Below are 27,444 nucleotides of genomic sequence, written 5' to 3' on the forward strand. Positions count from 1 at the left end.
TAGACGAGAGCTTCACCCTGGAAGCCGGAACTCCCCCGGGAGGAGCCCAGCCGTTGGGACTTAGGTGATTCACCCTGGAAGCCGGTACTCCCCCGGGAGGAGCCCGGCTGCTGGGACTTAGGAGATCACGGCAGCTGGAACTGGAGCGGACAGGCAGGGACTGCAGCAGGCTGGAACTGAAGCAAGCAGGAGCTGAAGCAGAACTGGCTACTGGAGCCAGACAGGAGTTGAAGCAGGACTGGCCACAAGAACCAGACAGGAGCTGAAGCAGGACTGGCTACTGGAGCCAGGCAGGAGCTGAAGCAGGACTGGCTACTGGAACCAAGCTGGAACTGAAGCAGAACAGGTTACTGCAAGCAAGCCAGACAGAAGCAAGACTTGGGCACGGCGTGAAACAAGTCTCGGGCAGGAATGGCGTTGCTAACGCAATAGCACACTCCGAGGCACGGTGCAGAGAACCACAAGGAACCCAGTTGTAAGGCAAAGTCCTGGGCTCCGCGGCGGCCTTACAATAGGCCGCGGCGTCTGACGTCATGGATAGGGCGGAGCTTTAAGTGGCGGGAAACGGCCTTCATAACCGTGGCTTGCACACGCCTAGGGGGAAGGCGTCCAAGCAGGGCTTCTCGGCGGCGTCCCCCTTGCGGGGATGCTGCGAAACAGGGCGCAGCTTTGGTCCCGGCTCAGAGACGAGCCGGGACCAAAGCTGCGACTGGGACCGCAACAGTTATGAGACTAATAGGAGGAACCACAGAAAGCAGGATTTTTCTTTTTTTTCAATGCACCCATGAGGATGGCATACCTTTACGCCAGGCCTAGACTGCCATAAAATTTGCCATGTTGCAGTGGGCGCATTGGCCGCTGCGGAAATGTTTTGCATAGCAGAGATTAGCTAATAGATTCATCTACATGGAATTTACATGTGATGAGTGCTATTAGCTACGTGGTGATTTGGATGCTTGCTTTGGACATGCTAATCCCCGTATTGCATTGGGGGTTATGGACAGGCGTCCAATCGCATGTTAAACTGTGCGTTGGCCGCTTGCGCGCGGTATCGCATCAGCTCCATTCTTTTGGGCCAAGGAAAAGCGGTAAGAATTACTTACTAGTATGAGTATTATTTTATCGTATTATTTATTATTTGATTATTATGACGATGGTGACCATTATAGCTAATCCTTCATGATATGCAAGCATTTGCACCATGCCTCTTGTTATAATTTGAGCCACCCCGTGCGGCTCCAGCACACCACAACATGTGCAAGTCATATATGCTTACATCTTACTGTGCTCCTCCCGCCCTCCCGGTTTTTCCCTTGAACTCCGCCTACCCTTTCTGCGCTTCCTCTCTTGGTTGGCTACCCATAGTTCCGCGACTATCCATTGGTTAGCGAAAGTAGCTTGCCTTTGGATAGAGGGAAGAGGTTGCGTGACGTAAAGCTGTGCCACTTTCACGCTGATTGGTCGGCGTGGTGGCTGGGGGCGGAGCGGGCTGTGGTCACCTGGCTTTGCCGGAAGTGACGCAAAGTCAGGTCGTGTCGGGTTTTCGCAGAGAGCGGAAAGGTCGAGGGAGCCGGCGAGGGAGTGGTGGCGGGGCTCCTCAGCGCGTCCAGTCCGCGCCGGTAAGTGCGTGTAGTGCGCCAGTAAGCCGTCCCGGGAGGTTCGCCGCTCATGGAGCAAGGAGAATGTTTGCAGGGATTAGTCTTGGGGCAGTAGCGTACGCTTGTTGGTAAACAGCCCAGGCTCAGCAGCTGGGGCACGCCAGACCAGGCCGCTTTACTTTCTCTTTCCTGCAGTTACGTTTCATTTATTGTGCTGGTAATCTCTCATTGCAATTCCCAGGTTCCGAGGCAAGAGTTAGAGCTAGGTTTGACAATTAATTTTGGAATCAACCTTTTATTCTTTGTGCTTCATTTCTATTGTTTATTTTAACCCGTCACGAAAGGTAAGAGTCTCGCCTCGGATCTCCGGGACAGCGGATTTACACTAATCCCAATGAGTCATTTTCCGGTCTCCTAGTGGCAGGCTGACAAGTCTAACATCTGTTTCCTCAAGGTGGTGCACAGGGGCCTGTGGCCTCCTGCTGCCCGACCTCTAGGGAATACACTCAAACTGAGTAACAAGTCTCCTCTTCACTTTCTTAGACAGATTCAGGCCATCCTATCAGAATTCCTGAGATCTGGTTAGTAAAGTGATTTTGGAGGGAAGGGGTTTAAGATCTATTCACTTAACACGCCAACCATTAAAGACTCCACTCAGCAACTATATATTTCGGATTATGTATATATACTGTACTATTGTATATAATTAACCTCCTCTCTCTCTCTCTATTTTTCCTCCTCCCAGTTTACAGCCCCTGTTAATTGTAACTGCATCTCTTCATCACGTTTAGTTATGTTCTTGGTTTGTTCTTCACACCCCTGTTTCATGTAAACCGGCATGATGTGAACGCTTTCATGAATGCCGGTATAGAAAAACCTTAAATAAATAAATAAATAAATAAAGATGTAAGGGGGAAATGCATATCACGTTTGCATTTTGACTAGCAGTGTTCCTTCTTTGGAGGAGGGTTTTTTTTTTAATGCAAAATTTATTTTTTTAAAGATCACATGACTGGCTCGTAAGAATATGTTCAGTCTCCTCATTTCTTTTATGCAGGTAGTGGTTGGGATGTGGACATGGAAGTTGGGAGTCCCGATGTACAAAACCAGGAAGAGATGGGGTCTTCAGAGGAATGGCTGAAGAGTCTTTCAGCAGAGCGAGGTGAGGAGCCAAAAGCTTGGTTAGGAAACTATTTTTTTTGGCAAGGATACTTCATGTAATCTTTTTGGCTTCTTTGAGAGAGTAACTGCTTTAAGTAAGGATATGGAAATATCATCACGAATGGACAGAACATTTGTGTGAAATTGTGTCTGTGATTGGTTTGTTGATCACACTTATAGATCAGTTAGATGCTAGTATGCGTGCATGTGTGATCGCATTTTTAGCACTCTTTTCAAGATGTCTTCCCTGACAGGCATAGAAACTTAGCATTGCAAGCTAAGTGGTGTCTCTTAACCCATAATGCAGATGTGACCAGCATTTCCAGAGAAAGTAACCCTCATAACTGTATTCAGATGGTAATAAGAGCCACTTCTTTGTGGTGCTACTGCAGCTCATGATGCCCTTTCATTGCTCTTTCCTGCCCCTGCAACTAATGATCTTTCCTTCTTGCTCTCCAGGTGCTCATGGAAATCTTACCACTGTGGGGGAACAACCCCATGCATCCTTCAATTGTGAGCCCCAAGAAACAAATACAGGAGGGATCCTAGTATCTTGTAATCAAGTCCCTCAGGGAATGGAAACGGAGCACCCCCCAGCAACCCATATTGCTTCCTTTGAAGTTGACTTTTGTAAAGACAATGACTATTCTACCTTGTGCAGTCCTGTGCCACAAAAGTGTAGGCCTGAGGCTGAAGTAGAAGGGGTGCTCCAAAACAATGGAATTGTGGAAGTAAGTTCTGAATTGACTCTGCCAAAGGAGACTTCAGTTCCCCAAAACAACCAGCTGGAAGAAGCAGCTTTCAGTAATGAGCCTGACAAGGATGAGGTTATTCTGATGCCCCAGAATTGCAAATCTGAGGAAGCCAACATAACAGGGGCCCCCAGTTCCCAACTGAGCACACCCAAGGATGCCAAGGTTACAGAGACCCTGACTTCCCAGATCAGCACACCCGAGGAAGCTGAGAGCAATGGCATCCCTGTGCCCCTGATCACACCTGAGAAAGCTGAAGGCAGTGCAGTCCCTGTACCCCAGATAAGCACATCCAAAGATACTGATACTGAAGGGATCCTGCCTCAGGATCTTGCAGAGAGTTTGAGTGAGACCAGAGACAACTCCAGTGACCGGGAGCTCTCAGACTCAGCCTCTACAGACAATACCCTGGAGGATTCTAATGAGTTCACCCAGCACACTTTGGTAGGAAGCGGGAGCCTAACTCAGGAGCTTGCCCCAGTGGTAGTAACAGCACATCGAGATGATGATGTGACTGCTGAAGGGTGGCGTGCTCGCCGCAAGCATGTGTTTGTTCTGAGTGAGGCTGGGAAGCCGATCTATTCACGGTATGGGAATGAGGAGGCACTCTCATCAACCATGGGGGTTATGATGGCACTAGTAAGCTTTGTGCAGACTGGAAACAACTGCATTCGGTCCATATACTCAGGTAATACTCAACCTAGACTAAGAGAGCACCACACAGTAGTGATGTACAGCACCATGGAGTTACGCAGTATTATATATCAGCAGTTAAACAGTTGGAAATATAAAAAAATACTTTTCAATATATAGGATTACACAATGTTGTACATCGTCAGTTATACAGAGGGGAACCAGTGATAAATCATGCTACTTTTATTAACCTGGAGAAGATAATTTTGAATACTTTTGAATATGATGTGATAAGTGAGTTAAAAATGTGCACTGAACTTCACTGTGCCTTTTTTTTTTTAACTCCTACAATGAAAAGAATGAATTCTTGATGCAGTAAGCTAATGGTATGCTAATGCATTGGGAGTGAAACAGTGCTAACCTGAAAATGTGCGTACAAAAGTGTTTAGCGCACATAAATCCAGAGTATAGAAGAGGCAAGATTTTGTGACAAAGTAGATAGATTTGCAGGGTTCATCTAAAAAATGTATGCTTTGCTGAATAAGAACTAAACCCACTCATGTCCTTGCTTGGAAGAGGCATTTGGGGATGGTTATTCATGGGACATCCTGGGATCACATATTGTGAGCAGTTACTGTTTATACCCCAGATCAGTCCAGACTCCTGATTTTGCCTCCTTTCCAGCAGATGGAGAAAGAGAAGAAAAGCTTTACCAACACTGCTACTTAACCTAGAGTGCCTCCTGCAGTGCCTCAGTATTTCTCTGTCTTCAGCAGATGGTAGAAGTTTAAAGCCTGCAGTCTGGAGTTAAAAAAACCCAAAAACTTTCAGGTTGAGGTGGATGAATATGGGGTTGGTGACCCTTGGTGCTGGCTTGTCCCTACACACTGAGGGGCGTTCAATTAGCTGGTGATCCATTTCCCTTGATCCCCTGGAGAGCCCTCTGGAATCAGTAGCCACTCTGTAGCATTCAGGAAAGTACTTTTGTCTGTATCTATAAAAAAAAAAAAAAAAAGACTGGCCTGATCATTTTACATGGTGGATTGGAGAGGGTTTCTCGACTTTGGCTGGCTCTGTGAGTGATCGGTGATGACACCAGACATAGGTGAAAACTGGCGGTAACTGGGGGTCCCAGTGTTGAGACCACCGTGGCGAGTGATGAGGCAGCGCATGTGGGACACACATGGCGCCAGCCAAGGATTGGGGCAAGGCCTGCCAACTCGTGCGGGGGGATACACACGCTTGTCTCATCCATGCAAATTTGTGTGCATGCTTGCTGTCCGGGCGAAAAGGCAGCTTGGCCAGTACAGGCTCTGTTTCATTGTGTAAAAGGCCTACAAGGTTGTCGGGAGCTGCCTTCATCTTTTTCCCGTGAGTGCGGTAACAGCTATCTCGAGTACAGTTGCAGCAGCACAGGAGGTTCCTGGTAGGCAGGGGATTCCTCTCCTCTTTATCGCCTGCTGTGCAGAGTCACGCAGAGGCTGTGGAAGCCTTAGAAGATGAGGAGGCCTTAATGCAGGAGGATTTGGAGGATTCTCAGTCCTTTTCTTCAGATTTTGTGTTACTTCTCCAAACAGTATATCTGATTAGAAAGGCAGCAGGGGAGAAGTGCCCTCATACCCAGGGTCAGCTGCAGAGTGATACAAGTCCTGCAGAAAGACATCACCCATCATCCGGAGGGTGCTTGGCTTTGACAGTGAGGCAGTCCCATGGATGAGTTTCAGGACTCCGAGTGCGATGATGTTTTGCCGGATGGATCTCGGGAGTTGGAGTCTCCTCAGGACTTTTCTAATCTGGATCTGGAAGAGATGATGGTGACCAAAGGGAATGACCTTAAGGTGGTCCGGTGGTTTCGTAGGGAAGAGTTGTGGCCCTTGATTCCATATCTTCTTAAATAGCTAGGCATCAGACTTCCTGACATGGAGTTGGACCAGGAAGGGGTGTACCCCTTCATGGTCAGCTTGAGAGGTCTGGCTAAGGCTTTTCCATTCCACAAGTTGGTAAAGCAGCTGGTTGTCAGGGAGTGGGATACCTCTGAGACTGTGGCAAAGTTGTACCTGTTACTGGAGGAGACACTTGAGCTTTTGATGCTTTCGAAAGTAGTTCCTTGTACGTACCCAGCTCATTTCAGATTCCTGGGTTCATGCCTTGCTTCCAGCTGATGGAGACAGTTTAAATGACACTGCCATATAGCCTAGCGTGCCTCCTGCAGTCCCTTAGTATTTCTCTGTCTCCAGCAGATGGTAGGTGTGCATACCTGCATTCTTGACTAAACTTAAAAAAAAAAAAAAGTTCTAATTCCTCCCAGGAGGATGGCAGGCCCTGGTGGGGTTATTCCTTCAGGTCTCGAGGTGGATGAGCAGGGGGTTGGGGAGCCTTATGTGCTCTGTCCCAGTAGCAGGGGGCAGAAAGCCGGTGGACCCAGCTCCCTCCGCCCCAGGAGGATTGAAGGAGCCTGCTGCCCATCTTTAGAACAGGAAAGTGTCTCTTTTGTTCCTTTGCTTCTTAAAGTTTATTTAAAAAAAAAAAAAGAGTTGCAAGGACTTGCCAGGGAAAGGTTCTGCCTTCTGTCCGGGGCGAGGGTTTTTTCACGGAGTGCGGCTCGGCGTTCGAAGGCTTTTCTGTGTGCTCCTCTCCAGCGTTCTTCCTGCGGGCAGTTGCTGGGGGAGCATGCCGCATGGCTGTGGAGATTCGCACGCAGTGGCCACTGCTTCCGCTGCCTCCCGGGGGAGAGGGTGATTCCGACATGTTCGCGGGGGCAGGGTGTCTGACCGGCAGCGCTTGTGCAGGCATCGCTGGAGTACCTGGAGCCGTTTCCCATTGGTGTGGGAACGGCAGCCATCTTGGCCACATTTGCTGCTCAAACTGAGGCCGCAGGGGGAGGGGGATTTCCCTTCCTCATTGTCCCTGGCTGATTGGAGTCCCGCACGAGCCCAGAGAGCTTGGGAGGGGGCCAGGCAGAGGCAGCAGAGGACCACCTGGGGGAGGATTCTGAAGTTCTGCCTCCTTTTCTGTGGATTTTGTACTGTTGATGTACAAAGCTTATAGGGTCTGAAAATCTGCGGGGCAGCATGGACCCAAACTTGATGTTTCTACTGAGTCTCGGCCCAAGAAGAGATCCAGAACTGCAGGCAGACTGGAGGCTACCGGGGTTCAGCGAGTCCTTGGAGAGCCCTTGCTGGGTGGGGGGGACGACACAAATTCTCAGAGGGTTCTGATGGTGACGTCCTGGTTTGGTCCGGCACTCTTTGGACAGATACTTCCCTGGGAGGGGGTTAGGAATATGGGAAGACGAGGAAGGCCAGCAAGTTGTTAGTGATGATCCGAAGCTGGTTCGGCTCTTCCGTAGGGAAGAGTTAGGACACCTGATTCCCCATGTTTGAGGAGTTGGGGATCAAGCTTCTGGAGAAAGGATCCGATCAGGAGGATGTGGACTGGGTTATGGCTGGCTTACGGGGCCCAGCAAGGACTTTTCCTTTTCATAAGTCCGTTAAGCAGTTGGTGGTCCAGGAGTGGGACACTCCGGAGACCGGACAGAAGGTGGGCCGGGTGATAAATTTATATCCTTTACCCGAGGACACTTTGAAGCTATTGAGGGTGCAGAAAGTAGATGCTGCCATGTTGGCAGTAACTAAGAAGACGACTATTCTAGTGGCTGGGTCTGCATCTTTAAAGGACCTGCAACACAGGAAGCTTGAGGTCCATCTGAAAAAGATTTTTGAGGTGTTGGTGCTTGGCATTCGGGCTGCAGTTTGCAGCAGTTTCATGCTTCGAGTGGGGCTGTGTTGGGTCCAACAGCTGCAGTCTGACAGGTCTGTGTCCTCTCAGGAGGTGAAGCAGGAGGAGTAGCTGGAAGCCAAGTGGCCTATGGCGCGGATGCGCTGTATGACCTCATCCGGACGTCCTCTAGGACCATGATGTCGGCAGTCTCAGCAAGAAGGCTGCTGTGGTTACAAAACTGGTTGGCAGATATCTCGTCTAAGTCTCAGCTAGAAGCGCTACCTCTAAAGGGAAACTGCTCTTCGGAGAGAAGTTGGAGTAGCTGAGAAATCATCTTGGGGACAGTAAGGTTCACAAGCTGCCTGAGTATAAACTCAGAGGGGCAAAGTATTCCTCTTCTGAGTGTGTGCGGTTCCAAGGGGAACAGGCAAATTGTCTTCTGGTGGGCAGAGACTAGCTTCGGGGAGGCAGCAATCCTGGAACCAGTCCTTTTGGGGACAAAAGTAGAGTCTGCTCCAGACAGGGTGGTCCTGGAGCTAAGTCAGCACAATGAAACTAGGCTGGTCCGCTCCTCTGACCCACTTATAGGGGGATGACTGATTCTGTTTTATGAGGAGTGGGCCAGAATCATTTCAGACCTGTGGGTCTTAAGCGTGGTAGAACAAGGTTATGCTTTAGAAGTTGCTAGTCCCCTTCGGGACTGGTTTATGGTCTCCCTTTGCACATAGCGGAAAAGCGGTGGATAGTAAAGCAAACACTCAAATCGACTACAGATACTTGGAGCCATTGTTTCCGTGCCTGTAAACGAACAAGGGATGTTTCATCGCTCCATTTACTTCATGGTTCCAAAGAAAGAGGGGACTTTTCATCCCATTCTGGATTTGAAGAGTGTCAACAAGGCCCTCAAAGTTCCTTGTTTTTGCAGGGAAACTCTCTGCTCTCTTATTGCAGCGGCGCGCAAGGGGGAGTTCTTGGCATCCCTGGTCTGACTGAGGCGTACTTGCATATAGACATCCAGCCCGACCATCAGAGGTTCCTGAGGTTCTCTATTCTGGGCATGCATTTTCAATTTTGCGCTTTGCCTTTCGGATTGGCGATAGCTGCAAGAACTTTCATCAAGGTGATGGTGATGGTCACAGCAGCCCTCTGGAAAGAGGAGGTACTGGTACACCCATAATCTAGACTGGCTGATTCGGGCGAAGTCTGAAGACCACTGCAAGCAAGCAGTGGATCTGATACTTCAGCATTTACAGTCGCTTGACTGGATAGTAAATTGGACCAAGAGTCTTCTCGTCCCGTCTCAACAGTTGGAGTTTGTGGGAGTGTGTTTCAGTACCAAGTTGGGGACGTTTTTTCTGACAGAGGAGCACATTCTTAAGTTGCAGTTGCGAGTTTGGCATTTGTTGGAAAGCCAGATGCCCAGGGTCTGGGATTACCTACAGGTGCTTGGCTCCATGGGTTCACACTGGAACTTGTGCCTTGGGCGTTTGCCCATATGAGGCCTCTGCAAATGGCGCTCCTTTCCCAGTGGGATTCGTTGTCAGAATAATTTCATCTTCAGCTTCCGCTGACAGATTTTGCCAGGTCCAGTCTCTCATGGTGGCTTGGTTGGGACCAGTTGTGTCGAGGGGTGGACTTGGATGTCCCGGAGTGGACAGTGGTCATCACAGATGCCAGTCTCTCCGGTTGGGGAGCTGTTTGCCAATGTCAGTGGGTACAAGGGAAGTGGTTGCCAGAGGAGGTGTCTTGGTCAATCGCCTAGAGATGAGAGCAGTATGGTTGGCACTGTCTGCTTTTCTTCCTCTTGTGTGCACTGTCCAGTCAGGATCTTGTCCAACAATGCGACTACTGTGGCTTATATCAACCGGCAAGGTACTACAAGTTGAGCGGTAGCTCAGGAAGCTGAGGAGCTGATTCACTGGGCAGAATGTCACCTGGCGTTGCTTGCGGCTTCTCACATAGCAAGGTCTGACAATGTACAGGCAGATTTCCTCAGCCATCAGAAACTGGATCCCAGGGAGTGGGAGCTGTCAGAGGAGGCGCTGGCTCTCATCAGTGCCAGATGGGGCGTGCCACTCGTGGACTTGATGGCGACACAGAGAAATGCCAAGGTGGCCCATTTCTTCAGTCACAGAAGAGAGCACAGGGCAGAAGGAGTCGATACCTTGGTTCTTCCCTGGCCGAGGGACGTCCTGCTACATGTGTTCCGGCGTGGCCGCTAGTCGGCAAGATATTGCGGCAGGTGGAGGTCCATCAAGGAGATGTGATTCCAGTGACCTTGGAGGCCCTGGTTTGCAGACCTGGAAAATCTGGCAGTAGACAGCCTGTTGTGGCTTGCTCATCTGCCGAATCTCTTGTGACAAGGTCCCATATTTTCGGATCAGGCAGATCGCTTCTATCTCACAACTTGGCTTTTGAGAGGAAGCGCTTAAGAGACAAGGGCTTCTCTGAGGAGGTTATTACTATTCTTTTGCAAACTAGGAAGGCTTCCACCTCCTAGGTGTATGTGAGAGTCTGGAAAGTGTTTGAGGATTGGTGCTTGGAGCAAGGTGTTGTTCCTATGCGAGCCTCTGTAGCGAATATTCGTACTTTCTTGCAAAGAGGTTTGGTTAAGGGGTTGTCCTTCAATTCCCTCAGAGTTCAAGTGGCAGCTCTGGGGTGCCTCTGGGGCAAGGTGCATGGAACAACACTGTCTGCTGTGTGCAGTGGGTTTTCTCCGTGGAGCAAAGCATTTGCGTCCTCCGGTTCAGAAGCTCTGTCCCTCCCGGAGTCTTAATGTGGTTTTGAAAGGCATGTGTGTGTGGAGCCATTCGAGCCTCTCCAAAGGGCTACTATAAAGAATCTTACGTTGAAGGTGGTTTCCTTGGTGGCAATTTGTTCTGCCAAATGGATCTCGGAACTTCAAGCTTTGTCATGTAAGGAGCCTTTTTTGAGAATTTCGGACTCAGGGGTTACCTTGAGGACGGTGCCCTCATTTCTGCCGAAGGTAGTTTCGGTCTTTCATCTTAGTCAAACAGTGGAACTTCCCACTTTTCTGAATTTGGATTTGTCTGTGTCGCACATGAAGGAACTTTGTGTATTGGATATCTGGCAGGGTTGTTAAGGTATCTCTAGATGACTAATAGTTTGTGGAGATTGGATCATGTTTTTTGGTTTGGAATGGGCCAAAGCATCCAAGGCTACTATTGCAAGATGGCTAGAGGACATGAATAGCTCGGTGTATATTTGTAAAGGCCGTCCGGTGTCTGAGGGTCTAAGGGCTTACATGACAGGCAATCTGATGGGCTGTGTCAGCTGTTTTTTTCACAATAAATATGTTGGACGTCGTTACACACTCTTTTTCTACAGACATTATTGGTTGGATGTACGGGATCTGGACTCTGAGGGGTTTGGAGAGAGTGTATTATGAGCGGGGCTATCATCTTCCTGCCCAGTATAGGGGAGCTTGAGTACATCCTAGAAGGCTGAACTGATCTGAGATATGAAAAGGAAAGGAAAATTGGTTCTTACCTGTTAATTCTCATTCCTGGAACACCACAGATCAGTCCAGAACCCCGTCTGTTCAGTAAAGCCTGTTCGTCATGGCAGTTTAGTTACGTGATCTTCTGCTTAATGTTGTTGGAACGAGTTTTCCATAGAGTTGAGGGTCTCAGTTATTATAGTTATTCTTATATTGACTTGTGAACAGGTCATACTGAGGGGCTACAAGTGGCACTCTAGGTTATGAGGCAGTGTTAGTAAAGCTTTTATTCTCGGACTCAGTCTGCTAGCAGGGAGGCAAAACCCAGGAGTTTGGACTGATCTGTGGTAGTCTAGGAACTAAAATTAGCAGGTAAGAACCATTTTTCCTTTCTGTCTCTTCTCTACTGTTGGGGAATGGTTATAAGGAGCTATTTTGTTGGTACCTCATCCCTAAAGTCTTCATAAGATTTATCCCTCTATAGATGTCAGATGTTGGTGCGGATGTGGTGGCTCAGGGTCCTTTTACCATATTTGGTTGGGATGCCCAGAGATCTGCATGTTTTGGGAGGTGATAAAGGGTTTGGTTTCTGAGGTCATTGGAGTCTCCATCCAGTGCAATCCAAAATGTTATCTGTTAGGTCTTCCTGGGCCTAATATGGGTGGTGTCATTCAGTCTTTGATTTTGCAAATACTCATAGCTGCCCGATGTGAAATGGCGTTTTAGTGGAAGATAATTTCTGTATCTTCTTTATCCTTGGTGTGCTCTCATTTTGAGAGAGTTCATTATATGGGGAAACTCGCCCACAAACATGATACTCTCTTGAGATTTGAGACGATCTGGAATCCCTATGTACACTGGTTGAATAGATAAAGCTCCCTCGGATGCTGCCTACGATGGGCATCTTTCCCTATCTCTGCAGTTTTCATTTATTCATTGTCATTGATGGGGAAGAGGGAATAAGAGAGAGATTTAATTTTAAGTCTTGGCTTGTTTTCTGTGATCTATATTCCATCCTGCCTATTTGTTACTCTTGATGGTGCACTGATTTTGTAAAGGATGAGTTTCTTGATGATGATGATGATGATGATCATTTTCTAATAAAATTTCAATTGAAAAAAAAATCCTGAATACTAGATCCCCAGATACCTTGAACTCCACATTCAGCCCCATAGACTAATACTAGCCCCAGGAACTTTACTCCACTTCTGACCAGGAGTTAGATTTACAGTCAGGCCGATTCAGTAAAGTCCGCAGGAGAGCGGACGAACGCCCGCTCTCCCGGCGCGCGCACCAGCCACTCGCTGGTGCGCGCGATTCAGTATTTAAATTAGGTGGTGCAGTAGAAACAGGCAAAAGGAGGCGCTAGGGACACTAGCGCCTCCTTTTAGCCCGGAGTGGCGGCTGTCAGCGGGTTTGACAGCCAACGCTCAATTTTGCCAGCGTCTGTTCTCGAACCCGCTGACAGCCACGGGCTCGGAAACCGGATGCCAGCAAAATTGAGCGTCCGGTTTTCGGTCCGACAGCCGCCGGCCCATTTTAATTTTTTTTAATTTTTTTTTTTTACTTTTTTCACCCTTTGGGAGGTCGGAGGGTGCACAGAAAAGCAGTTTTTACTGCTTTTCTGTGCACTTTCCCAGTGCCGGCAGAAACTAGCGCCTACCTTTGGGTAGGTGCTAATTTCTTAAAGTAAAATGTACGGCTTGGCTGCACATTTTACTTTCTGTATCGCGCAGGAATACCTAATAGGTCCATCAACATGCATTTGCATGTTGAGGGAGCTATTAGGTGCCACGGGTTGGACGCGCATTTTCCGCCCCTTACTGAATAAGGGGTAAGGGAAAACGCACGTCCAAGAGCAGGTTTACAGTGCGCTTCGTTGGAGCGCACTACTGTATCGACCTGAGTGTTAGGAAAACCAGAGTTAAGACTATACACCTCTCTGCATTGGGGAATAAATGCCTTGATTAAAATGAGATTTGTAGGGAACACTAATTTGTTTACACATTTTTTACTTATTTGAACTCATAGTTTGTATGATAAACATCTTGTTTAACTGGAACAAAAGTTATGCACACAATTGTGCACATAGCCAGGCACGACTTTATTACATTGGTTTTTCATGGACTACTGGCGCCACCTCTTGGCTGTTGAATGTACTGCAGTTGAAAGTTTCTTCATGCACTTTGTTTTTCTCTAATTTCCAGGTAAAGTAGAAGTTAAATTCATTTGTCTGTCATCTGTTAAACTGTATGTCTGCATTGCTGATATCCCTCTCTCTCTGTCTTCTACTATTTCCCAATCTGTAGCTGACCAGAAGGTTGTGTTTCTGCAGCAGGGTCCGCTTGTGTTGGTCTCAGTCTCTCGCACTCTACAGTCAGAGCAGCAGCTGCGCCGGGAGCTTATGTACGTCTATTATCAGATCATTAGCATGTTAACCCAGGCCAGCATCTCCCGCATTTTTGAACGCAAGAAGAACTATGATCTGCGCCGGCTCCTTGCAGGTTCTGAGAAAATTCTGGACAGCCTGCTGGACCTGTTAGAGAGGGATGCAGGCTTCCTGCTGGGGGCTGTGCAGTGTCTGGCCTTGCCAGCCTCCCTGCGGGACTCCCTCAGCAGTATCTTGCAGAAAGCCATCACCACTAACCTAGTCTTCTCCATTCTGGTGGCCCGCTCCCAGCTGGTCACCATTGTGCAGGAGAGGGCAATCATTGAGGACTGCCGGCTTGATCCTGCTGATCTCCACCTCCTGCTAAACCTTATTGGGGCCTCCTCCGCTTTCCAAGCTGGCGAGATCTGGACCCCCATCTGCCTGCCCCGCTTCAACCCAGACTGTTATTTTTATGCCTACATCTCCTATCTGGACCCTGCGTGCACTGTCTGCCTCATCCTGCTCTCCACAGACAAAGAGTCCTTCTATTCCGTGTCCGGCTGCAAGAAGAAGGCGGAAGAGATCATGAGGACTCAAGGCTCCCTGCAGGCCCTGACGGACGGCCTGCAGGGACACTCCTACAGTGCTGCCATGGTGGGGATCCCAGATCTTTGGCACTTTATGTACAAGCCGATGGACATTCCAGACAACTACAAACAGCTTGCCCAGTTCACAAGGTGAGGCATGGGGCAGGTGAGCTTCGGAGGGAGGGTGACTAGTGGTGATCCAGTCTTTCTTTTTGTAGGGACCAGGATGAATATATTTTTATTTAAAGCAGAACTTCCCTGTACGTACCAGGATCAGTCCAGACGGTGGGTTATATCCATCGTCCAGCAGATGGAGTCAGACAAAGCTTCGGAGGGTGCTGCCTCATAAACCAGTGCACCCTCTGCAAGTCTTCAGTATCTTTCTGACTCCAGCAGATAGGAGCAGGGGAACCTTGGCTTCCCCAGTATATGGAGAGAATTATTCTTTCTTTTCTCCTTTGTACTTTTTTAAATAACTTGATCCAAACCAAAAAAAAAAAAAATGATTATACTGCTTTAACTTGCAGACAGATCTGCTCTTTCACTCTGTCTGGTTTCTTCTTTTCCTTATTGGTTTTATGGGGTAAGTTTTTTTTGTGACTTTATTATTACATTCCTTTAGGTTCTCCTCGAACCAGCTTTCTGGGGGGTGCATGTTGGAGGTTTCAACCTCTTTCCCCCCTCCCCCGTGTCCCAACCCGCAGCCCCGAGAAGCGCATTCCTTGGGGCTGCTGACCGCAGAGAGGTAACATTCCTCTGTTGGCGCTCAAGCTTCCTCGGGGCCGGTAAGCTTGAAAGCGGAGGCGTTTTCCCGCTACCTGCGGCACTGTCTGTGTTTCCTCGCGGTTCCTCCCCCCCCCCCCCCACCTTGCCCTCATGCCGAGGGCTCTCAATGTGCAGCGTGCGGGGAGCCGGGATCGAGGCTCTCCCGTGAGGGGATTTGTACGAGGTGCCTCCCTGGTGGGGAGGGCAGCCCACGGGACGTCCTTCTTCACGCGGTCAAGCGCGTCTTCACAGGTAGGGGCCGGCTCTGATTATGCTTCGCGTGGGAACAGCGGCCATTTTGGTCTCAGAGCCAGCTGCACCGTTGTCCTCAGGAGAGGATTTGGAAGATCTTGCTGCTCTGTTACCACCGGTTTTAACACCGGTTCTGCCTCTGGGACCCTATTTACCGCCTGGGTATCCTTCTGCCTTGCCCCCTCGGGTCCGCCTCCATTTTCCATGGACTTTGTGCTCCTCATGCACAATGCATATTTGGCAAGAATGTCCCAGCCTCCGGATTCCGCAACAGGGCCTCCGCCCCCCAAGGTGCACAGGGCAGCTGATACTCCTCCCGGAGTCCTCCAGAGAGTCCAGGTCCCAGTGGGGGGGCCCCCCCCCGGGTGTGTCTCGCTCTTCCCCCTGCAGGGGGGTGGGGGGGGTGGACTTGGTCCCAGATCCTGGACTGGATGATCCCCTGCTCGCTGCCCAGATGGAAGGGGACGACCCGAGGGTGCTCTGGATCTTCCAGAGGGACGAGTTGGATGCTCTCATTCCACATATCCTCCAAGAGCTGGACATTGAGCCCCCCTGGATCCACTGGGACCCACTACCTCGGGGAAGAAGGGGGACCCAGTGCTTGGCGGGTTTCCGCCCTCCGACCAGGGCTTTTCCTACCCATCCTACCTTCCTGCAGTTGTTGGCTAGGGAATGGGATGCGCCCAAAGCCTCACTAAAGGTCAGCAGGGCAATGAATAAACTGTACCCTCTCCCTGAGGACTTCTTAGAACTACTTAAAGATTCCGAAGGTCGACTCCGCAGTATCTGCTGTCACGAAGCGTACGACCATTCCGGTCACGGGAGGCACGGCTCTGTGGGACCTGCAGGACAGGAAACTGGAAGTCTATCTCAAAAGGGTATTTGAGGTTTCCGCACTGGGAGTCCAAGCGGCCATCTGTAGCTCGCTTGCGCAAAGAGCGGGACTTCGCTGGGTACAGCAACTCCTTACCTCTCAGGAGCTACCGCCAGAGGAAGCAAGACAGGCAGACTGTCTGGAGGCGGTCATAGCCTATGGAGCAGATGCCCTGTATGACCTCAGAGTTCTAGCAAGGTCAATGGTTTCGGCGCGACGTATCCTCTGGCACCGCAACTGGTCGGCAGATTCCTCATCCAAGTCACAGTTGGGATCTCTTCCTTTTAAAGGGAAATTCCTTTTCGGGGATGATTTGGACCAGATCATCAAGTCACTTGGAGAGAATGTGGTACATCGCCTCCCGGAAGATCGACTGCGAACCTCGAGATCGTTTAATCCCTCCAGAAGTCGGTTCCGCGGGCAACGCCGCTTCCGCACCACCAGACAGACGATGCCTCGGATGCCCTCTTCCAGATCTCAGTCTTGGTCTCGTTCCTTTCGAGGCCATAGACCAACTAGGGACGGGGTAGCCCAAGTAGCTCCCTCCAAGTCCTCTCAATGATGCCAGACTGACCTACTCCCCGACCCCCAGGATCAGGGGACGAATCTCTTTTCTACGAGGAGTGGGTCCGGATCACGTCGGATCAGTGGGTACTAGACATCCTAAGACACGGCTATGCATTGGATTTTGCTCGACCCCCAAGAGACAGATTTCTCTTCTCTCCCTGGGGACCACCTCAAAAGCAGCTCATTGTATGGCAGACTCTCGACAGACTTCTAGCTCTCGGGGCCATCCTTCCAGTACCACCAACGGAGGTGGGCTCAGGCCACTATTCGATCTACTTTGTGGTCTCCAAGAAGGAAAGATCCTTCTGTCCAATATTGGATCTCAAGGAGGTCAACAAGTCCCTCAAGGTCCCTCATTTCCGGATGGAGACTTTACGCTAAGTGATCGCTGCAGTGCATCAGGGGGAATTCCTTGCCTCTCTGGATCTGACTGAGGCTTATCTTCACATCCCCATCCTCAAAGTGCATCAGTGTTTCCTCCGCTTCAAGATTCTGGGTCAGCATTTCCAATTCCAAGCCCTCCCTTTTGGCCTGGCGACCGCCCCCCGAATATTCACGAAGGTAATGGTGGTCGTGGCGGCAGCTCTCCGACACGAGGGAATTCTAGTTCACCCATATCTGGATGACTGGCTCATCAGAGCAAAGACATTGACACAGGGTCATGCGGCGGTCACCCTGGTTGAGCAGCTTCTTCAATCCCTCGGTTGGATTGTCAACTTCGTCAAGAGCAGTCTTGTTCTGTCACAGTCTTTGGATTTCCTGGGTGTGCGCTTCGACACGGCGATGGGCCAATTCTTCCTGCAACCTGATCGGGCCCAGTCGTTCCAGGGGCAGGTTCAGCACTTCTCTTGTCTTCCCTTTCCCACAGCTTGGGATTACCTACAGGTCCTGGGATCCATGGCATCCACTATCGATCTCATACCCTGGGCATTTGCACACATGCGTCCGCTACAGAGAGTTACTCTCTCGCTGGAAACTGGTGTCGCAAGAGTACTAGCTCATCCTCCCACTCCCCCAGCTCGCCAGAGACAGCCTGCATTGATGGCTAGACCCGCTCCACTTGGCGCAGGAAATGCCCCTGGACATTCCAGACTAGGTGGTGGTCACCATGGATGCCAGTCTATCCGGCTGGGGGGCAGTGTGCCAGACTAGTTCAGTCCAGGGGCAGTGGACAAAGTCTCAAGCCGCGTGGCCAATCAATCGCCTGGAAACGAGAGCAGTACATTTGGCACTGGAACGTTTTCTTCCCCTCGTGCGGCATCAGGCGGTCAGGATCCTCTTGGAACGTGACCATGGTAGCGTACATCAACCGCCGGGGGGCACGAGAAGTCGTCATGTCTCCTTGGAAACGGACAAGCTGATGTCATGGGTGGAGGTCCACCTCTCTCGACTGGCAGCCTCTCACATTGCGGGCGTGGACAACATTCAGGCGGACCTCTTGAGTCGACAACGTTTAGATCCCGGAGAGTGGGAACTCTCCTAGGAGGCGATGCAGCTCCTCATTCATCGTTGGGGGACCCCTCACCTGGATCTCATGGCTACTTTTCACAATACCAAGGCACCACGGTTCTTCAGTGGCAGAAGGGAGCACGGCGCAGAAGGCGTGGATGCGCTGGTCCTTCCTTGGCCACGTCACCTCCTACTCTACGTGTTCCCCCCCCCCCCCCCCCCCCCCCGAGGCCACTAGTGGGCAAGGTTCTCCGGAGGATAGAGATCCACCAAGGTTTGGTGATCCTGGTGGCACCGGAATGGCCAAGCCGTCCTTGGTTCGCGGACCTGATCAACCTCACGGTGGACAGTCCTCTACACCTGGGCCACCTGCCGCGCCTACTGCATCAAGGTCCAGTATTTTTCGACCAGGCAGATCGCTTTTGTCTTGCGGCCTGGCTTTTGAAAGGCGGAGACTTAGACGCCGTGGATACCCGGAGGCCGTAGTCTCGACTCTCCTCAAGGCTAGGAAGACCTCAGCCTCCATCGCTTATGTACGAGTCTGGAAGGTCTTCGAATCCTGGTGTGCTTCTCAGGCTGCTTGGCCGTGGTCTGCTTCTGTGCCTCAGATCCTTGCGTTCCTTCAGGAGGGTCTGGAGAAGGGCCTTGCTTACAACTCCCTGAGGGTCCAGGTTTCTCCTCTTGGATCCCTGGTCCACCTCCAGGAAGAACCTCCGCTTTCCTCTCACCCTGACATCATCCGGTTCCTCAAAGGAGTGAAACACCTGAGGCCCCCGGTTCAGGCCCCCTGTCCCTCCTGGAACCTCAACTTAGTCCTCAGGATTTTGGGCAGCCCTCCCTTCGAACCTATGCGCGCCTCCACTCTCAAGGACCTCACCCTCAAGACTGTTTTTCTGGTGGCCATTTGTTCTGCCCACCGGGTTTCCGAACTCCAAGCGCTGTCCTGCAGGGAGCCTTGCTTCCATTTCACGGACTCTGGGGTCTCCTTGCGCACAGTTCCCTCATTCCTGCCCAAGGTGGTTTCTGCATTTGATCTGAATCAGTGGAACTTCCGTCTTTCTCCACCAACGATCCACAGGATCTCAGCAAACTTGATGTTAAGCACATACTGATCCGTTACCTGGAGGTCACCAATGATTTTCATCTGTCGGACCATTTGTTTGTCCTTTGGTCTGGCCCAAAGAGAGATTCCAAGGCTACGAAGACAACGATCGCTCGATGGCTCAAAGAGGCTATTATGACAGCGTATATAGGGGCAGGTCGACAACCCCTCTTGGGTGTCAAGGCGCATTCTCTTCGATCTCAGGCGGCATCCTGGGTGTAAAGCCAGTCTGTCTCCTCTCAGGAGATCTGTCATGCGGCGACCTGGAAATCATTGCATACCTTTGCAAGGCACTACCGCTTGCATCTCCAGTCGCAGACTTCTGGCTACTTTGGCAACAGTCATTCGAGCAGGGCTATCAAAGGCCCACCCTATGTAGGGAAGCTTTGTTACATCCCACCGTCTGGACTGATCCTGGTACGTACAGGGAAAAGAAAATTATTCCTTACCTGCTAATTTTCATTCCTGTAGTACCATGGATCAGTCCAGATGCCCTTCCTAAGGATTCTGGCGATTGGGGTTTACTGCTCGACTTTCCTTTGACTTCGCTGTTCTGTTTCATCTAATCCTGTGTTAGCCTCTCTGTTTAAGGGGCTGTTCCATAGTTCTTTTTGCAAGTTCACTTTTTGGCACCAGTTCTTTGGTTATCAGTTACATATATTTGATTCGTAGTCATGTGTGGTTGGTTATCTTGATCCATCCTTCTCTGTCTTATTGCTCTGATATTCTCTATACTGAAGACTTACAAAGGGTGCACTGGTTTGAGGCAGCACCCTCCGAAGCTTTGTCTGACTCCATCTGCTGGACGGGGGACATAACCCACCATCTGGACTGATCCATGGTACTACAGGAACGAAAATTAGCAGGTAAGGAATAATTTTCTTATAAAATCCATTCTGGGGATGCAGATTTTAAGTAATAAGAGGCCTTGTGTTTAGACATCTGTTAGGACCTGCTACAGTGCTAATTTTTTTTTTTCATGCATGCCTGCCTATGACAGTGTTAGTAGCTGCGCATCAGCCCAGCTAATTTTATTTTAAAACCTTTCATAATCTCTAAAGTACACTTTGATAGTAAGCATTTCTATAACACCAAGAAAAATACAGCATTTCATCTTGCATGTCAGTAAAGATATGGATGATGAAAAATACAAATAAAACGAAATGATAATAGATATGAGCAGGAAGCCATGATGTGAAGTTGGAAGAAGGCTCAGAAGAAATGCTTCTATACTAAGAGGACAGTAGGTGCCTGGAATGGCCAGCTACAGATGGTAATGGTAGCCAGGCCATGATAGAAGGTATGTGTGCATGGGGTGGATACAGATGGTGATGAGTGGAGAATGTGGAGGGTCTGTGCTGACCTAGCAGTAAGTAGGGGGGAGGTAGCTGAGCAGCCCTGTTGGGCCAAGAGCTCCTTATCTGCTGACAGTAAGTAAAATGAGATTAAGTAGATGATCATTAAATATTATTATGGCTCAGGTTTGATGGTAGGTTCATTTTAGGGTCTTACCATTGATGCTTTCGCAAAGATTTCCCTCGAGTTGGAAGAAGTGCTGTTAACTTAGGCTCACAGCGAGGTAAATTCAGTTCGTAGGAAGCTAATGAAAAACCAAAATGACTGTGCTACGAGCTTCTGTTGAAGAGAGGTGGGGGGAATGCTTTCAGTGTTGCTACATGGTGATGCTTCTGTCACCTTGCCATTTCCAGGTATCCAGGGTATGTTTCGATTCCCCGTGCACAGCAGTTGGCACCAGTCTGTTTTTTTTTTTTTTCACTCATTTTTTAATCTTCTCTGGCTCACATTGCTCGGTGATGAGTCTTCCCACACAGTCCATTCCATCAGTCTTCCTAAGGCCCTCGTAATATTTGTGACATTGTTACTTTGTTGATCCCCTCATCCCAACCTCTTAAGTTCTACTAATGCTGTTTTTGGAATCTGTTCAAATCAGAAAAAAAAATGTATTTCACCTTTATGGTGGTACACTCTAGTGGGTCATTTAAGTTTCAGTAACTCTTTTTTTGTCTGCAGCAGTAAGATTGGTTCTTGGTGTTAAGCTGAGATCAACAGTGGAAATATATTTAGATAACTTAGGCACCAATCAAAAACCTTTTGCCTTATTTTTTCACTTTTTTGTTGCTTGTTTAGTTTGTTCTTTTTTTTTTTTGTTTGTTTTTTTGTATAGATCTTTAAAATATTTTTTGCTTTATTTATATTTTAGTAATCCCAGGCTTGGCTGGGATTGTGTTGGGTAACCATTTGGTTTTGGTGCTTTGATAGAAGAGCAAAAAGAAGGGATGACTGTCCTCCTTAGGCTAAAAGAAAAATAAGGATATGAAAATAGCTGAGAGGGAAACCATTCCTTAAAGTGGAACTGCAGATCACAGATTATGTACTATGGTAATGCTATGATCTGAAAGCATGTAGTAGTTATTTCCTTATCCTTAGAGGGCATATACAATCTAAGTGGTTTTTTTTTTTTTTTTTTTTTTATATACCTGGGGCAGTGGAAGGTGAAGTGTTTTGCCCAAGATCATAAGGAACACCACTGGAAGAATCATTTTCTGCTTCTCTGCCTACTACTGTAACCACTAAGCTAGTGTTTTCCAATTCTTCCACAGGCACACCTGATGGTTGGGCTTTCAGGATATCCGTAATGAATATGCACGAGATAGTTGAATAGACTGGGTGTCCAGCGTATGCAAATCTCTCATGGATATTCAGTATGGTAGTCCTGACTAGCTAGGTGTGCCTCCAAAAGTAGACTGGGAAAAACTACACTAGGCCACTCTGCTACACTCTATAGCAGGGATTGGCAACTCCAGTCCTGGAGTACCACAAACTGGTTTTCAGGATATGCACAATGAATTTGCATGAAAGATCTTTGCATATGCTGCCTCCATTGTATGCAGATATCTCACATATATTCATTGTGGATCTCTTAAAAATCAAATATGCTGGTGACATTCAAGGATTGGAGTTGCCTACCCCTGGACTATTGGTTTAATAAAGCTTAAATAGGATCTTTCATTTATATTTTATTTTCCTTGGATATTTATTTTAACAAATGGGGGGGGGGGGGAACTCATTTTGTTTCTGGTTTTTCTCCCATTTCTGTCCATTATAATACTGATAAAATCAAGGGAAAAATAAAATACAAACTGAAATGAAGGTCTCTAAGCTTAAAACACCAGGACCTGACTGTCTCTGTAACCAACCTACCATGATAAGGGACTGTTCAGAACAGGCCAGTGGCTGGGGGAGGGGATCCCTTTCTGATGTAGCTGGTCTGCTGTTGTGTGGCCGCAGGGGCCATGTCTAGGCCACTGATTTGGTGGCCTGGCATCTTTTGACCCCTGGCCTAGCTCTGCAGGCAGTCATCCATCTTGCCTACTTCTAATAATAGCTGTGCTGCAGGTGGCCCAAGGGTCCCTGTAACACATCCAGCCATGAAATAGCAGGAAAGGCTGAGGGTTCAGTTATCTGTAATCTCTCTTTGTGGATCCCTTAAAGAAAGGCGTGCATGGTGGTAACTTGCTGGTGTGGAGGTTACGACCCTTAACCAGTAATGCTGTTGATGCAACTCCATCATTGCCCTCTGTTTCAGTGGCAAGAGGTGACGGGGAATTGGACTCAAACAGCAACCAACAAGGGCCCTGACTTTGACAGTCTGGGAAACTAATAAGTAAAAAGGTGGCTTGTGTAGCCAGAAGTTACTACCATAAGCTTGCTGGGCAGACTGGATGAATCATTTGGTTCTTTTCTGCCATCATTTCTATGTTTCTGTATTTTGTCTCTTTGCTCTCTTAGCCCTGAGACCGAAGGCCCATATGCTAGGGAGGAGGAGCGCCAGCGACTCTTCGACCTCTACCGCTATCTACACAGCCGCCTTCACAGCACCTCTCGCCCCTTGAGGCTTATTTATCACATGACAGAGAAGGAGACGCTGCTTGCATGGGTGAGGAGAAATGATGTCTGATAGAACACAGACTCTTAATCGTGTGGCAGGTTGATAACACCTACGGCATTAGGGTTTCTCCAGAATGCTGCTGAGCCCGTTTTACATAATGTGTGCTCGATGACCAGTATGGCTTTCCTGCAGCCGATGTGCTGTTACACCAAAGAGCAAGACATGAAGTCATTGTTGGGCATCACCAGCCAGCAAAATGGATCCCTCCCTGTCAGACTAGAATTCTGTTCAGCGTATGTAATCCAGTAAAATGGGAAAACCAGTTTAACGCGATTTAAGTAATGTTGCCACTGAACTACACCCACAGATTTTAATCTGAAAGGAAAGGCAGGTCTCCTTTTTAACTCTGCCCCACAAATTCTACCCAAGAGGAAGGCAGGTCTCCCTTAGCTCCGCACACGTGCACAGATTTCAGCCTGCAGGAGAGGCCGGTCTCTTTAACACCACACCCATTAATTCCAGCCCAAGGGAAAGGCAGCTGGCCTTTTTACATTACACAACCCAACTGGGGCTGTGGTGGTTGATACCATTTTTTTTTTCTTTTTTTCTCCTGTGTCCTGCTTTAGGTAACCAGCAAGTTTGAACTGTACACCTCCTTCAGCCCACTTGTGACCAAGGCTGGGGCTATTAGTGTGGTCACCAAGCTGCTACACTGGTTGAAGAAAGAGGAGGACCGCCTCTTCATTCGCTACCCTCCCAAGTATTCTACTACACCAGCCCCCAGCAAGGGGGCAAAGGCTGGGCGTGCTGGGGACAGGACCGATACTGCTAGGGGCGAGAATGGGTTTTTCTCAGGTCTCTAGCAATGGATCAAACCTTGGCCAAGACCACACAACGGCATTGTCTCAGACACCCTAAATGCCATAGAAGGCAACTGTGTTGGGGATTCTTTCCACTCACTGCTGCCTTGTAATGTTACGCCTGGATCTGTTACATTTCTCTCTCCATCTGCTTTGTCTATTATTTTTTCCCTATCTCAGCTTGGTCTTTGCACCTCCTTCACCTCTGTCCTTCCTTTTGTCTCTTGTTCTGCTTCTCCTGCTGTGACCCTGTTTGGGCCTTTCCCCCACCATGGCTTCTGTTTTTACAGTGCTGTCTCTGTCCCCTTGTGGACCCTTGTGAGTACACAGTCAGCTCCTGTCTTCATCAGCTCTACTGGCCTGAAGGTGGACTTCTAGGCTGAATCAGCCTCTGATTTACTGTTTAATATAAGCCGTTTTTTTAAAAATATGCACACTGTTGCTTGTTGCACATAGAACTCACCAGTATGTGATCTCAATGGTGTCATGAAAGAAACTCCCCTCCAGACTTTCAACAGTGGACATGGAGAAGAAAATCAATAGTGAGAAGGAATGGGATGAGACTGGAGTTAAGTTTTCATGGGTTCGTTTTTTTACAAATTTGTTTTCACAAACTCCAGGTCACCAGTCTTTCTCTGTCACATATCTTGAAAAGTAGATACCACAAGTTGTTGTAATTGACCACTGATGCAAACACTGGTGCATGCCAAAGCCCTGGTACAGGCAGTGCTGGGTCATTTTATTCTCATGTCTTAGGCAAGTGTCCACTTGCCAAATGGAAAAAAAAAAATCACCCCCCACCCTCCCTTAATCTCCTGCTCCTCTGCAACTGGTTTCTTCTGGCATGGTTTACCAGTTAAAGAATGGATGTTTGGGTGATCCTCCTTGGCCAGTTGGTGTGATAGAATGGCTCTGGCATGGCCTCCATCCTCTTGTGACAGCTGCTTAACAAGATGGAAAAAAAAACAGTTTCTGGGAGCAGGTGCTGCAAGCTCTCTTTATATTTTATTCTGAATGAGAAGTGTATTTATTTACAGGAAAGAAAGCTGAACATTCACCCTGTTGTGGTGGAATTGTGCAATCCCATTGTGCTTTCCCTGCTCTGCTTTTCAAAAGAGCCAGTGGTGATGTCAGCTCAAGACAGTCCTATGCCTTTTTGGCAAGAGTGGAGAGCCAGTAATGGAAGTTTATGTAGGGGCATGGTCACCGAATCTCCTCCCCTGTGTCTCCCCTTTTCTTGTCCAGCTTGAATGGTATGACTCTGTTATCCCTTTGCACAGGACTGAGATGGGAGGGGAGAGGCCAGGGACTGGTTTCAATCCAGACAAGAGTTCGTGTGCTCTCTGTGAGCCAGAGAACTCCTTTACCCTTCCCTGAGGCTGTACGCCTCTCGCCGTAGCTGCCATGGGACATCTTGCATGGTGGGAGCTACAGCCAACCGCAGACATGGGAGGTGGAAAGTCTGTCTTGAACCTAGATTCCCCCCCCCCCCCCCCCCCAAACGTGTAGCGAGTGTCCTTAAAGTTGTAATATTTTATTTAATTCACTGATAGGGTTGCTGATTAAATGAATATTGTTACATTTCTCCTGTTTTCCCCCCCCCCCCTCCCTTTTAAATGAAAAAGTTATCGGACTGACTTGGAGGAAAATGTGCTGTAGCTTAGCATCCTATCTGTGCCAGGGCAAGCAGTGGAAGCGTGGAGGTAATGTGTCGTCCGTCCCACATCCTTCCACTTTCCAGCAGTCATGGTGTTTAGGGCAGGGGTGGGCAACTCTGGTCCTGGAGTGCCACAAATGGGTCTAGTTTTCAGGATCTTCACAATGAAGATGCATATATCTGTATATCGTAGAGGCAGTGCATGCAGAGATCTACCTCTTGCCTATTTATTGTGAATATCCTGAAAACCAGACCTGATTGTGGCAATCCGGGGCTGGATTTGCCTACTCGTTTAGGGGGTACACTGAATCCAAATCTTCTCTTAAACACTTTACAACTGCAAGTTAGCCAGTTCGCGGAGGGAAATTTCAGGACAGTCCTGGATTTCTGACAGTCCTCTCATAATATATTATGTGACTGGCAGCTCTGAGTTCAATGGCTAAAAGTCAAATTAGGCTACCATGTTGTATTGGGATGGAAGTTCAAAACCAGGACTGGCCAAAAATTCTCCCTCCTGGATGTGTGGGCACCTGGGCAGCACTGTACCTGCTCTGTTTAATCCAGGGCTTCCCCACAGCCAGTCAGGTTTCTAACATACTCACACTGAATAGGTATGAGGTAACGTGCATAAACTGTGTCTCCATGATGTGCATATTCATTGTGGATATCCTGAAAACCCAACTGGCAGTGGGGGTCCCAGAACAGGTTTGGGAAACCCTGGGTCTCTTCCCAAACCTGCTTATCCTCTGTCTCCACCATGTCCTATGCCAGTGAGTGCCATTGGATGACTGAAGTACTGCTCCTATGTGTGTGTGTTTAAGCTTGTTCCCTGATAATTGTTTTTGGGTGTCCTCTCGTTCTTGTGTTATGAAACAGTAAATAAACTGTTCCCTATTTATTTTCATGACTTTATAAACCTCTTTCTTATCTCCCCCTCGGTCTCTTCTCCAAGCTGAAAAGACCTAGGGTTTTTGTTTTTTTTTGGGGGGGGTTCAGTCTCTTAATTTTGTTTGTGGGGTGAAATGAATAGTGCATTTTTGTTAGAAGTATTTAAAATCAATGTGGCTGTGCCCCCCTGGTACAGATTTAAGTAGGTAATGGTTCTTCAAAAACTTTTTGTTTTTGCTCTCTGGAAATTATAGTGGGAGATGGGGAGGAGAGAGAGGGGCAGAAGGAAGAGGTTATGCACTGCATCAAGTTTTAATGTTACAAGGGCTGGACCAGTACTGCCAATCCTGTATGTGAAAGGAAAAAAAATGTTTATTTTTCTTGCTTGTACTGAGAATGGAAAGTACATATGAATGATGTTTAAAAATAAAACCAGAACTCATTTATTCTGCACAGTGTGATGATGCAAGTCAGAGTCCTCTCCTTACATGTCGTGCTTCTGACTTCTAAGTACTTAATGACATCAGCAAGTTGCTGCACTGTCTCTCACTTGAAAGGTGAGCTGAAAATGTGCTGTTTCTTTACCTTAGTGCTTGTATCTGCCACACAGCAAAGTGGCTCTACTGCTGGCTGTGCTGTCGTATTGAACTGATGTAAGTATTGGCCAGAGATAATACTGTACGGAACCTGCCAAGCCCAGATGAAGAATGGACCTCCGTGCACTGCAGCATCCTCAGCTACTGCTTAAAATAAATAAATAAAGCTGCTCAGCCCCAGGCTAGGGCCCGCTGATGTGCAGAGCTATATTATGCTGTCCTCACCAATGGGCTTGTTTTTA

The 27,444-nt window shown here is 48.6% G+C and overlaps 1 protein-coding gene across 1 annotated transcript; it reads left to right on the forward strand.

Moving 5' to 3' along the window:
- Nucleotides 1-1,504: 1,504 nt before the first annotated feature.
- Nucleotides 1,505-27,064, forward strand: LOC115096258 (vacuolar fusion protein MON1 homolog B-like). The gene is made up of 6 exons (XM_029610765.1): nt 1,505-1,619; nt 2,656-2,760; nt 3,219-4,199; nt 13,634-14,432; nt 23,102-23,249; nt 23,828-27,064. The coding sequence occupies exons 2-6, from the start codon at nt 2,676-2,678 to the stop codon at nt 24,062-24,064; spliced, it is 2,250 nt and encodes a 749-aa protein (XP_029466625.1). The 5' UTR covers nt 1,505-1,619; nt 2,656-2,675; the 3' UTR covers nt 24,065-27,064.
- The last annotated feature ends 380 nt before the right edge of the window (nt 27,065-27,444 follow it).

This window comes from Rhinatrema bivittatum, chromosome 1 (genome assembly GCF_901001135.1).
Source record: "Rhinatrema bivittatum chromosome 1, aRhiBiv1.1, whole genome shotgun sequence".
NCBI classification, from domain to species: Eukaryota; Metazoa; Chordata; class Amphibia; order Gymnophiona; family Rhinatrematidae; genus Rhinatrema; species Rhinatrema bivittatum.